The sequence below is a fragment of the Pseudopipra pipra genome, chromosome 17 (genome assembly GCF_036250125.1).
Source record: "Pseudopipra pipra isolate bDixPip1 chromosome 17, bDixPip1.hap1, whole genome shotgun sequence".
Lineage (NCBI taxonomy): Eukaryota > Metazoa > Chordata > Aves > Passeriformes > Pipridae > Pseudopipra > Pseudopipra pipra.
Window position 1 is genome coordinate 7,968,434 of NC_087565.1, and position 12,158 is coordinate 7,980,591.

At 40.7% G+C, this 12,158-nt stretch overlaps 1 protein-coding gene across 2 annotated transcripts; it reads right to left on the minus strand.

Annotated features, from left to right (window-relative positions):
* Positions 1-4,396: 4,396 nt before the first annotated feature.
* On the minus strand, positions 4,397-12,072 carry PCK1 (phosphoenolpyruvate carboxykinase 1). Of its 2 annotated transcripts, none has more exons than XM_064674136.1 (10): positions 11,866-12,072; positions 11,411-11,685; positions 9,872-10,053; positions 9,063-9,266; positions 8,559-8,746; positions 7,458-7,620; positions 7,107-7,331; positions 6,879-7,010; positions 6,081-6,176; positions 4,397-5,479 (listed from the first exon to the last, which is right to left on the minus strand). In XM_064674136.1, exons 2-10 carry the CDS (start codon positions 11,632-11,634, stop codon positions 5,025-5,027), a joined length of 1,869 nt encoding a protein of 622 aa, XP_064530206.1. In that variant the 5' UTR covers positions 11,635-11,685; positions 11,866-12,072; the 3' UTR covers positions 4,397-5,024. The 2 variants fall into 2 exon arrangements, with proteins under 2 accessions (XP_064530206.1, XP_064530207.1); XM_064674137.1 differs by having other exon boundaries at positions 11,411-11,622; positions 11,866-12,021.
* Between the last annotated feature and the right edge of the window lie 86 nt (positions 12,073-12,158).

A 12,158-nucleotide genomic window follows, 5' to 3' on the forward strand; every position in this document is an offset into this window, starting at 1 on the left:
GGCATTTGTACGCACACGCCGTTGCTGTGCCAGCCTCCTCCGTGGTGACAGCCCCTTCCTAGGATTTCACTGATGAGTTGAGAAGGAGGAAGAGTTCAGATTAGTTTAAAGTCCTCAAATCTATACAAAGCAGGGGTAGGATCTATTTACTGTGAGCCCAGAAGCTATTTTTCCGTGGAGGATGAGCTTAGTTTGTTCTGGAGAACAGCTGTTTATCAGGATCAAATTTCTGGGAAGGACCATTCCTTGGCCATCTCAACCTGGGAAATGGTGTTGTGATGCTTTACAAGAAAAAGAGCAAAAACTAGTTGTTCGGTTCAAAAAAAGAACAACAACCAAAAAAATGAAATGCAGCAGTTTACAAAGGGATTTTTTTTAGCTGAATAAAAGCCCTTGAGGTTGCGTAAATAACAGCACAAAAACTTTGATATGTTCCTTTGGGAGGATTAAAACAGATGTTTTTCTCTTTTTCAATGGCTAGTATCTGACATGTCCAAAGAAGACACAAAGAACATTTCTGGGATGTGTGTTAGAAATAGTTCTGCTAGAAGCTTACAGGCTTGAAGGAAGGCTGAAGGCAAATAATTTCAGAACCTATATCTGGTCAGGCTCAGGCTGGAGAAAAGCCACAGCAAGTCCAATAACACCCGTGTGAGGAGGAGCGAAATGAATTCCAAGGTGACCAATGTCACTGATGGCAACAAGGGCAGCATAAAGACCTTCACACTGGGTTGGGACAGGCTCAGAGGTCTTTGCATGGCCTCTTACAGCAAAGGCACCATAACAACATTTGTGTTTGCAAAAATCAGACACAGCCTGAATTCTGAATAATAATACATGTGGATTTCTGCAATTTGCTCACAAAATCCTTCTCTGGTGAAGTTATATCCCTGGTGGCTGCAGAATGCAGTAAAGGCATACAACAGCAATTTGTTTTGTCCTTTCTCACTTTTCCCACCTTGCTGTTTTGCATATGGACTCACAGATGGGGCAGGATGTGGTTTGGAATCTCGGTGAGTGGGGTTTGCCAACACCCATTTGACCAACTTGCCCTTTTGGAGCACTGAGGTTAAACCACTGCCAGAAATGTCCTCCCTGGTTACTAATTCGGAATTTGGAGCACTTTGCTTTGCTATCCATAAGCAGCATTTCCATAGTCTTCCAGCCAGGTACATCTCTAGTTATGATAATTGTCTTTCAGTTAGGGAGCTGACTGACTATATTGCCGCAAGTATGGAATAAATCATGTTACTATGGTAGCCAAGGTTTTTGGAAAACAGCATTTCCCATAGCACAAATGCTGTTTCTCTGAATTTTACTTCTTTTCCAGAAAATAGCCCTATCATGACAAAACTGTGAGAGGTTTGAGGTTGTGAGGGTCTCACTTTACTCCAGCGAGAGTTCTGCAGCAAGCTGGATGTTGCTTTCCAGTTTTATTTATTTATTTGGCTTAACCTTCATCATGTTGACAGAATACAGGTGTGTGGATATCTTATATACTCAAGCTAATTACTGCTGAGACTGACATCTGAGAAAGGGATTTGAAGGAACAAGACAAAACAGTCAAAACTTGACCTTGAAACATGAGAAATGAGTCCAAAGGTTGGCATCAGGCTTGGAAGCTTCTCAACCGGTGCAAGGATAGGACCAAGGTCTAGGACTGAGCTCTGTGCTAATTTATCTGTGCTAATAGGAGTACTTGGCACTGAGGCCAGATTTTTTGCCTGAGGGAATGTGCTAAATCTAAGGGAGTTGAGCACAGCCTTCCTTGGATGTGGTGCATCCATCACAGTGTTGTCTTGTTCAGTGAATCATGGCATAAACAAGGTACCAGAGATTGTATCATCAATAACATTAACGGTTAAACTGTGATTTTAATTTTGTCTCTCTTCTTTTCAGCCACTGGTACATCCACAAGTGTTTTAACAAAGTATTTTGTTTCTTGCTTCCCAGAATACCAAGTGCATTTCATAACACAGCTGTTGCAAATGTTATGGCTCCGTGCACTTCATGTGTTAGTCTTGCCTGTGCTTCCCTTCCCTGAATCACATTTAATAGGCCAAGTTTTATATTTCTCTACTAATTTGTTGAAATTTATTGCATTTGTTGCCTTCCCCTCTTTCTTTTGAAAATCAGGGGAACTTCCAAATTTCAATTTAAAAGCATTTTGTTTTTATGGAGCATAGTATTTGTTGGAGGGAGAGAGGTTGAGATCATAATCTGGCACAGTTGACTAAGTTTCTAAATTTTAAACCACTGCCTTCTCTCTTTTTAAACATTTTCTCTGCCAATACTAAACATTTTGATCATTCAAAATGTAAATTGTACTCCCCATAGATGCTGATGGGTTGAGGATATATTTACATACAAAGGAGCTGTTGAATGACTCACGCAAAAAAAGTCATTTTCTTGTTCTCATTTTTAACAGTACAGCAGGTTTTTTCCCCCCATTTTCTGTTTTCCGGAATGATTTGCGTCCCCGTCACTCTCTGAGCAATGTTCAAAAAGGTGCACGTGGTTAAAATGTGCAGAGTGGGAGAACCACAAATGGTTTAAATATTTTTGCCAGAAGAACTCGTGATGGGCACTGTCCATGAGTTGGAAAGAATACCCAGAGGAAAACCCAGGGGCAGGGGTGTTCAAGAAAAGGAAAGTTCCCCAGTCTCTTGGGGTGAGGAGGAGACAGCAATGGTTTAGTATGAATATGAAATCCAGTGTTTTGGGCTGGGTCTGATGTTCTCAAGACAGTTGGCACCTTATAAAGTCTTGCTGGATGTGTGCTGTATGATGACATTGATGGTTCCTTTCTCCTCATGGAGCAGCATTTTATGGGACAAGTGTCACTTGGTTTTCCCATGTCCATATGCCTGCTGGGCTTGGGCCTCTGGCACAGATTCCCCTGGCAGGAAGTACAAGTCGTTTCTTTGGAACAGTTGTCAGAGCCTGGGTGTGTTGGAGAAGGCAGAACAGCACCCTGGAGCTGCTCAGAGAGCTCTGGAAAGCCCCGAGCTTCTGTACATCCCCTGGGCAGCATTTCAAACTGTGCTTGGAACACGTTTGCACTGCTCAGGGATCCTTTCCTGAGGCCCATAGGAAACTCTGAGACTGTAACTGGCCATAACTCTCTGATATTAGCATGATAATTTTCTTAGATCTCCTTGTTCTTCCTTAGACTTACCCAAATACCAGTCCAATACTGTCATATGAGTTGGGAACAGCCCAAGTTTTTCCTCAGTTTTTTATAGAATTACTTCATTAACAACTTTATTTTATACACTTGATAGTAGTCCTTGAATCTGGGGAGTGCATGTTCCAGTCTCCCTTGGCTCATTTCTTCTGACTTATTTACTGTCTTCCATCTTAATTTTCTTTTCATTTGGCACCCTCTCAAGAGTACACATGCTAAAGATGACCCTGTAGGAGACCCAGATCCATGCAGATGTGGTTTTTGAACACAACTGATGATCATCTCTACAGAGGCTGCTCCACTCTCCTCCCCTTCTCTCAGAGTTTTCTGTTGTCTGCTCTTTGTGTGTCCTACTTATTGATTTGCACTGAATTATTTGCTTCAGAATTGATAATATTTGTGTTCAGTCTTAAACATGGAGTCAGGAGGTAGTTACAGCCTTTTCAGACTATGTGACCTCTCCTAGCAAACCTTGAAGGGCATCTGTTGACCAGCCTTGGTACTGTTTGTTTTGCAAGGAAGTGGGGGCTGTAAAAAGGCTTATTACACAATGTAAGTGATTTTCTTTTTGCTAAGCAAATATTTGCCTTATGTTTTGGGAGATCAAGCATTCAAAGTGAAAAAGCAGGATACCTGCCAGGGATGTGGGAAGCACATAAATGACACCTTTAATTGGGAGAATATGAGATGGTTTTAGTGTCTTGGATCTACAAGGAAGCCAGCACAGGCTCCTACCCTGATTTTCATTGAGCTCTAAGGCTTTAGGTGTCTCAACAAATCCAGAAAACTCTTCCCAAACTGTCTTTACTTCAACAGCTGCACTAGTTACTCTTGCAAAAGCCAAGGTGCTGTGGAACAGAGACAAATCCCATGACTTTAACAAATGAGCAAGGTCCTATTATGGGGCTTTCCTAGAGGGTGGTTTATTTTATAAATGCCTGAACTAACTAACAATGCCCAGTTATGGAGAGTACGTCACCAGCTGGATGACTGCTCACAGCTGGTATCATAATTTCTGGATCATTCCTTTGGCTTAAATTAAAGTTGCAAAGACAGCATGGGGCTTAAACTAGTTGGCTTAGGAGTAGCAGATCAACTCTAGTCAACATCTAACTTCCACATGTGAACTTCTCCCTGTGCTGAGGTATTTACAGGAGGTTCAATTTATATGCATGTAGTTTATAAAGAGCAAGAATACTGGAAATGAGATCATATTTTGTATAAACATTTATTTTATAGTTTAAGAACAAGCCATTCAAAACATCTGGAAATCACAGGAACATGAGTAATATATAATAGCAATATCTTAAATATGCATTAGTAATATAAAGTCATCTTTCACTCTGATAGAAGTTACAACTTCATTTTTCTAAAAAATATTTAAGCCATGAAATATGTTTAAGCAATACATATATACAGCATCTAATTTTTTCTTTCTTTCCTGTAGAGTCTGTGACTCCTGAGGATTCTATGATGGAAACAATGTGCTACAGCTTGAAGGCTGCATGGGTTTGGATTGCATCTGCAGAACCAGGCAAATAATTTACATACATCATGGCTCTATGTGCAGGTAAGTGACAGATCAGGGGTTTGAAGACCCTGTGCACATCCATTCCCACAGCTGCTCACCTATTCACAACAACCGATGCAGTTATAAATCATTAGGTCTGGAGTTACTTCTAGAACGTCTGTACCTATATTCTAACTAAGCTATGACCTACTTTCATTATAACCCCCTGCCCATCAGTGTGCTGTTATGCTTCTTGGTGATTTGGTAAAATGTGTTTGCCCTGTCTTAGTACGTGCGAATTGATAAATAATTGCAGTTTTGATCAGCTTACAGCTGTTTTATCCTCATCTCTAAGGCAAGCAATTCCCTTTCTATTTCATAGGGAAGGTCAGCATTAACTTGCACTTCAAAGTATTGTTTGATTTCTTCTACCTCCTTTTCCCAGAACTCTTTTGAGATATCAAACAGTTCGGTCAAGTTGACATCTTTCAAACCCTTCAAGTTCAAAGCACTGTCAGTAGGGATGTAACCTATGGCCGTTGGTTTGGCAGAGGCCTTTCCTTCAATTCTGTTGAACATCCACTCCAGCACACGGGAATTCTCTCCGAAGCCAGGCCACAGGAATTTCCCTTGGCTGTCTTTCCGGAACCAGTTGACATGAAAGATCCTTGGTAGTTTTGCAGCTGGACGCTGTGCCATGCTCAGCCAGTGGGCCAAGTACTTGCCAAAGTTGTAGCCAAAGAAAGGCCTCATGGCAAAGGGATCGTGCATAATGATTTTGCCTGTTCAAAACACAAATGGAGAACATAAGGGAATAAATAGCACATTCCTTCTAAAGCACAGAGTCAGATCATCCCAGGGTTTAATACCCACAGTCCTCTCACCACCCTCCTGCACTGAACCAGAGAGCTTTAAGAAACAATACAGGCATTATCCTTGATGTACAAAAAAGGGTACAAATTAAATTAATTTTTGTAATCAGTGGAAATTAAATTTCTCAAATCTCAGGTCAAGCAGCTTAAATGAAGATCCTCAAGAGCTGGCTTTCATCATTCGTGTATTTATGTTGAGCTCTAGCAGAAGAGAAAATTTAAGTTTATTTATCCCAGACTGTAACAAGAACTCTCTATCAAGGCTTCTGGCAACCCTGTGCCTGTATCCTGTTCTGTATGCTTGCCACCTAAAGGATTATTTTGCTTAATTTCACTTTTACAGAGAATTTGGCTTTTAATTCCAGCACAAATATTTTCTATTGTGAAAATGCACAGGCTGCAAAATTAACTGCCAAGACTGAAATGTGAAAGAGCAAGGGGGGGAGGACAGAGCAGGCACTCCAGAAGGTACTGCTTTTAATACAGGTAGGCAGATTAAATTTTGATTTACCTTTGTGCTCAGCAGCTGCTGTTGCTTCAGATCTCATAGATGCTCCTACAAATACTCCGTGCTTCCAGTTAAAGGCCTCATATACAAGAGGCACACCTGTAAAGAGCAAAATCACTTCAGAAATTAGAGGTCCAGAAACATTTTTATAACAGGTTTTGCTATCTGAGATACTGCTGAATGCACATTATTGGATAATTTATTCTATTTTTTCCTGTTTTTTTAATCTGTTCATTTCCTGCTCTCCTACAGCAAAGTTTATATCAATGTTTTCAAAACTGGCTACTGATTACTGAACACATCCATGTTTAGTTGCTCAGTGTGCGATATCTGGGACATCAGAACCTCCAGCAGCTTTTAGTGGAAATAGAATCTGGTCCTGTGGTCATGATATTAGACAGACTTAGCATTACTTCTATTTCTTTTCCAACTTCAGGTGATCTTTAACAGAACAAGTTATTTTACTTCCTTTTCTGTAAACCATCTAAAACTGGTTCATTTCTCTAACCATTTCCTATCTGAACTAGTTAAACCATAAGCAAACTGGGACCAGTATAGCAATTTGCTATGTGTGTCTATTACCCAGGTTGTGGGTCCTGATCTCTCTCCAGCCCTTTATTATTATTACCTACTTTGTGTTAACAACAAACAACTCAGACACTGAAATATCAGTGGCTGGAAGCATATGTGCCAAAGGCTAACATGGAGAAGTTGGACAAAAGCTATGTCTATGTCCAGTTGCATCTCAACCCTTCTGTGGTCAGCACTTCAGCTTTGAAATGTGGCTGCTGCCTCTCTTACCAGCAGGTCTGCGGCCCCCAAAGATGATGCCTTCGATGGGCACACCTTCAGGTGATTCCCATGCAGGGTCCATGATGGGGCACTGCTTGGCTGGAGAGCAGAACCTCGAGTTGGGATGAGCACAAGGTTCCCCTGCACAGAACACAATAAATACAAAGGTCATAAAGGCAGAATTAACTTGAATCCAGCAGAGAAAGCCAAGAGAGACTGTGACGAGGGCCAGGTTACCATTATCTGGAGTCCAATCCTTGTTCTTCCATGAAGTCACTGTTACTCCAGGTGGCAATGGCTCATCAATGCCTTCCCAGTAGACACCTCCATCACTGGTTTCTGCTACATTGGTAAAGATGGTGTTCTTGAATATGGTTTTGATAGCATTGGGGTTCGTTTTGACTGAGGTTCCAGGGGCGACACCAAAAAAGCCATTTTCTGGATTGATTGCCCTCAAGTTGCCTGGAAGTTAAATGACAAAATACAAGTAAATCATACTGATTTAATCTCATCTGCAGTTTTGTAGCATGTCTTACTGCACCTAAAAGCAACCTGTACTGGGCTGTAAAACATTCCAAATTTCCATACCTTGCTCATCAAATTTCATCCAGGCAATATCATCACCCACACACTCGATTTTCCACCCTGGTAGGCTTGGGTTCATCATGGCCAAGTTGGTTTTTCCGCATGCACTAGGGAATGCTGCAGCAAAATACTTCTTTTTACCTTCTGGATTGGTAATTCCCAGGATCTATTGAAAAATTAATGCAACTGTTAAACACGGTCTTTTTTCTTGCACTTTTCATTTTGAAAGTTGTCTCCCAGCAAGTGGTAATGATAAAATATTTAATTACACAAATTTGTTCCTGCAGAAGAAGCACCACATAATATAGTTGATAAATAACTCAAGCTGGTTTTTTTTAAATCAAAGAGTCTTCTTGCTGTTAGAGTATCTGTAAGGAGTTCTTATACTTTTTTAAAAATGTTAGGCACATATATACCTCAAACATTTATCTTTATTTTGCTGATTAAAGATACACAGACCACAAATAGCTGTGTTTCTCTGCAGAGACAGATGAAAAACAGGCAATATTCTTTTGGCTGCCCAAGTGGAGTGAAGTGTGCACTTTGTGCATGGATACTTCTGCTCTTCTCAGAGTCCACAGATATTTTTTCTGAGATTGTTCTTTTATGGATTTGGAAATTCTTTTTTTCTGTGGCATTTTACAGTAGTAGAATGTTGAAATGACAGCAGAAAGTAAAGGCAGGAAGGGTATATGGCAGAACTCATTTAGAAAATTTGATATTTGCAGGGTTTTGAGCACATAGACCATTTACAAAATGAAAGACAATTTTGAAAACTTGCATAAATCTTTTGCTATTAGACTTGTGGATGCCCAGTGATAATGCTTAGGCTCTGCTCAAGTACATGGGTCTACCCAAAAGTAGCCACTGTCAGAAGTTCCAAATCTTTCTTGGTTTATATTACAGGTACTGTTTTAAAATGTCTAGTACTTGGCCTGGCATGCAGTTTTCTATTCCTCATAAGCCTGGCATGCGATAGACTCACATCTAACGTTACAGGACTATCCAGATGAGACTAATTTCACAGCGAGATGTGATGTATTTGTGTGGAGCTAATTTAGGGCTTAAGGGCTGTTCAAACATACATGATTTAGTGGCTCTTACCAGCATGTGCTCAGCGAGCCAGCCCTCCTCTTTGGCGAGCCTGCTGGCGATCCGGAGAGCAAAGCATTTCTTCCCCAGTAAGGAGTTTCCTCCGTAGCCGCTGCCAAACGAAATGATCTCCCTGCGATCCGGGAGATGAGCAATCAGCGTTAACTCCGGGTTGCACGGCCAGTTGTTGATTAATGGTTCTGCAGAACAGAATGTTGTACTCATGAATGCAGCAATTTCCATGCCTGATCATACTGTTGTTTCATCAGCAACAACAGCAACCCACACCAGATGCTTCAAAGGAAATCCCTGGTAACTACCATGGATAATAATCTCCTTTCCATGAAACTCTCAGTGAGCTTTGATTCCTTTAATTGAGTTTTGAACCTAGGGCTGCTGCACAAATCAGCCTGATCTTGTTTGATAGTGAGGGTCTCCCATGTGCCGAGGACATGCAGTCAGCTCTAAAACACACCTTGGGAATTTCCAGGGCTGCCAGTTTTTAATGGCTCTTACCTTTCAGAGGTAGAGGACATCCAACCGAGTGAAGGCATTTCACGAACTCCCCATTGCCCAGGGCTTTCAAAACATCTGTTCCCATCCGTGTCATGATCCTCATGCTGGCCACCACATAGGGTGAATCTGTCAGCTCGATCCCAATCTTGGACAGAGGAGACCCAATAGGCCCCATGCTGAAGGGGATGACATACATTGTACGTCCTGGAAAATGAGGAGTAGCAAGATGTGGCAAAGAGCAAAACAAGGAACTTTTGCAATAATCTTTATTAACATGGAGGTTGTCTCTCACTCCTTTAAAAGATGTTTGTCTTGTGAGTACTTCTGATGATGTTTCAAGGCTGTAGCTTTCTGTTTGTCTAATTGTGTAGCAAGACTTTTTATCTTAAATGCTGAAAGCAGCAGTTCAGGCAGATTGTCTAGCCAGAGGCCAAGTTCTCTGCTGGTGTAAATTGCTGAACCTGAAATTATTGCTGGGGATGGGGGGGTCCCTCATTCTCATCTCACTTCCTATCTGCTGCTTAATTGCCGTGTGACTTCTTGAATAAAGTCAGCCAAATTTTCATACCTTACTTTGCCCCTCTTGAGGAAGAAAAGAATACTGGAAAGAGACAGAGGACTACCCTTGCCCAGGCGTTTGGGTCTGTGATAAAGATGTGCATGAAACCAACAAGGTGATTATGGGGGGTATAAACCTAAATATAAATATTCAGCTAAAATCATTCTTTAAAGATTACAGTAACTAGTAATAGTTGTAAGTGTCTCTGCAATCCTAGAAATTCAGTGTTATTCATCTTTTTCTTGCCCACCTTGCATGCAGCCTGGGAACCTGGTGTTGAAGGCTTTCTCAAAATCTTCCTCAGACATCCAGCGACCCAGCTGGCTGGTTCCAGTTTTAGGCATCGGAGTGGTATCTCTCTGTTCCTGAGTGATGATGACAGTTTTGCTCTCAATTCTTGCCACATCTCTTGGATCAGTGAGAGCCAACCAGCTGCAATTCACCAAAACCCAGAAAATTAGACTTTAATTGTTGACGTAACACTTTTTACCCTTCCATGGGACCAGTTTAGGACAAAAGGGTGTAAGGCTAAACCAAAAGTAACTGAGCCAGTATAACAGCCAATCTCAAAAATCATTCAGATGCATCCTCTCATACATATTGTTTTAAGACTTTCCGGTAGGAATAACAAATTATATGGCCTAGGAAATTCTGGTTACATGTTAATCCTCCTTTGCCTCTCCTCTCAGCCTTACTCTCTGTTGCTAACTTTCAGGGAAAAGTTAATCTCATTTAATTCTCATTCTCATCAGTGTGAAGTTATTTTGTATGGGGACCACAATATGATGCCTCAGCCTCAGTGGATGCCAAGCAAAGTACTTTAAGTGTTGGTGTAAGTGCCACTGGGATCAGAATCCTGCTTAGTGGGTTGGCGTAGTCCTTTAAGTTAGAGGCATCACAAAGGAAGTACTGAGTATAAGCATGATGATTAAAAGTGAAGGAGTTTATTAAAGGAGATTCTTTTTCCCCTCTAAAGAATATTTGCCATCTATTTACAATAGAGAGGATTGTCTTACATTTTCACCTTTGTGCATCGAAATTTTCTACGAGCACAAAAATGTTCTAGTTGGGCTGTCATAACCATCATCACTACAGCTAAGCATATAATTAACAATGAATAATTTATCTGGTGAATCTTGCCCTTTTCTCTCCCAAATAGTCTGCAAACAGATTGCCAAATTCCTGCACTTAGTTATTAAAAAATCTTTGCAGATTTCTTCCAAGAAGATCTCTTGATCGGCATGTAATTCCTGAGTACGTACTTGTTGTTAATATTCTCCTTTCATGTTCAGTTAGTTGGGAGAAATGATGAAATATTTGAAAAAAGTATTTGCTGAATACATTAGAGTCAAAGCTCATCGGCATGATATGAATAATGCCTGTACTGAATAATATTTGAACACCCACAGACCTATTTGAATGCCACAAAAAAGTATGTGATGAATAAACTAATTGACTAAAATAGTAGAATTCTTCAAAAGAAGATTTGCTAAATAATATTTAGCCATTGCTAATGATTAGTTACATAATTCTCATGACATTATTTCAGTTCCCTGATGTAACTAATCAATAGAGACAATGTACAGTTGATAGTCCAATTGAATAATATGCTTTATGTTAATTTTTGGAGGAAAAAATTTACTTTTCCTGATTATTTCACCAATGTAAGCTGCAGTGCCAAAATGTTCATAGAAGGCAAATACTGAAGAGTTATAAGGAGTTTTTAAAGTAAAAAGGATAGGAAATGCATTTTACAGTTCTGAGGTGATACTTAGTTTAGGCTACTTACCAGTTCTCATACTTGCTCAGCTTCTTGATCATGCCTTGTTCTACCATGATGTCCAGAATTTTTTTGTTTTCTTCCTCTGAGCCATCGCAGATATGGATGTTCTCAGGCTGGCACAGCTTGGCATTAGTTTCAATGAAATCCCTTGCTTCTGGAGACAGGCTCTCCAAATCCCCCTGGACAACCTTGGGCATGACGTTCATCTCAGCTTTCAGCTGTGGGGGCATTATTGAAGCTGTAGTGGATCTTGTTGACACCTTTGAAATACTGATCACAATCTAAAATCAAATATATTGGATGTGTTAGCACATGCTCTAATCAATGTCCCAAAACCTTCATAACCAGGTTTAACACAAAGGTAGAATTCGTAATGGACTTGATTGTGCTTTAAAATCAAGATAGGGAATCTGACTAATTGGGAATTTCAAGGTGCAAAAAATAGAGGCCATTCTACTTACTGTCTATGCAGGGTGCAGTTGGATGTCAGAGAGGATTTGCTGTCCCTTTCAGTTGAGCCGTGTTGCTTGCCTTGGAGGGCTCTTGCAACCGCTGCTTTCCAAGGGCGCATCGTCCTTCCTTAAATATTCTTTGTGGTAGTGTCCATCCCACTAGTTGAGGTGAGGGAGGCTTGTCCTTTACATCACCACTAGATGTGTCTTGGGACAGTGCCACTGACATTGTCATCATGCAGAGTTGTCAACAAAGCAGCCCTGACGAGGTAATCATTTAACAGACTTGATTAATGAATGCT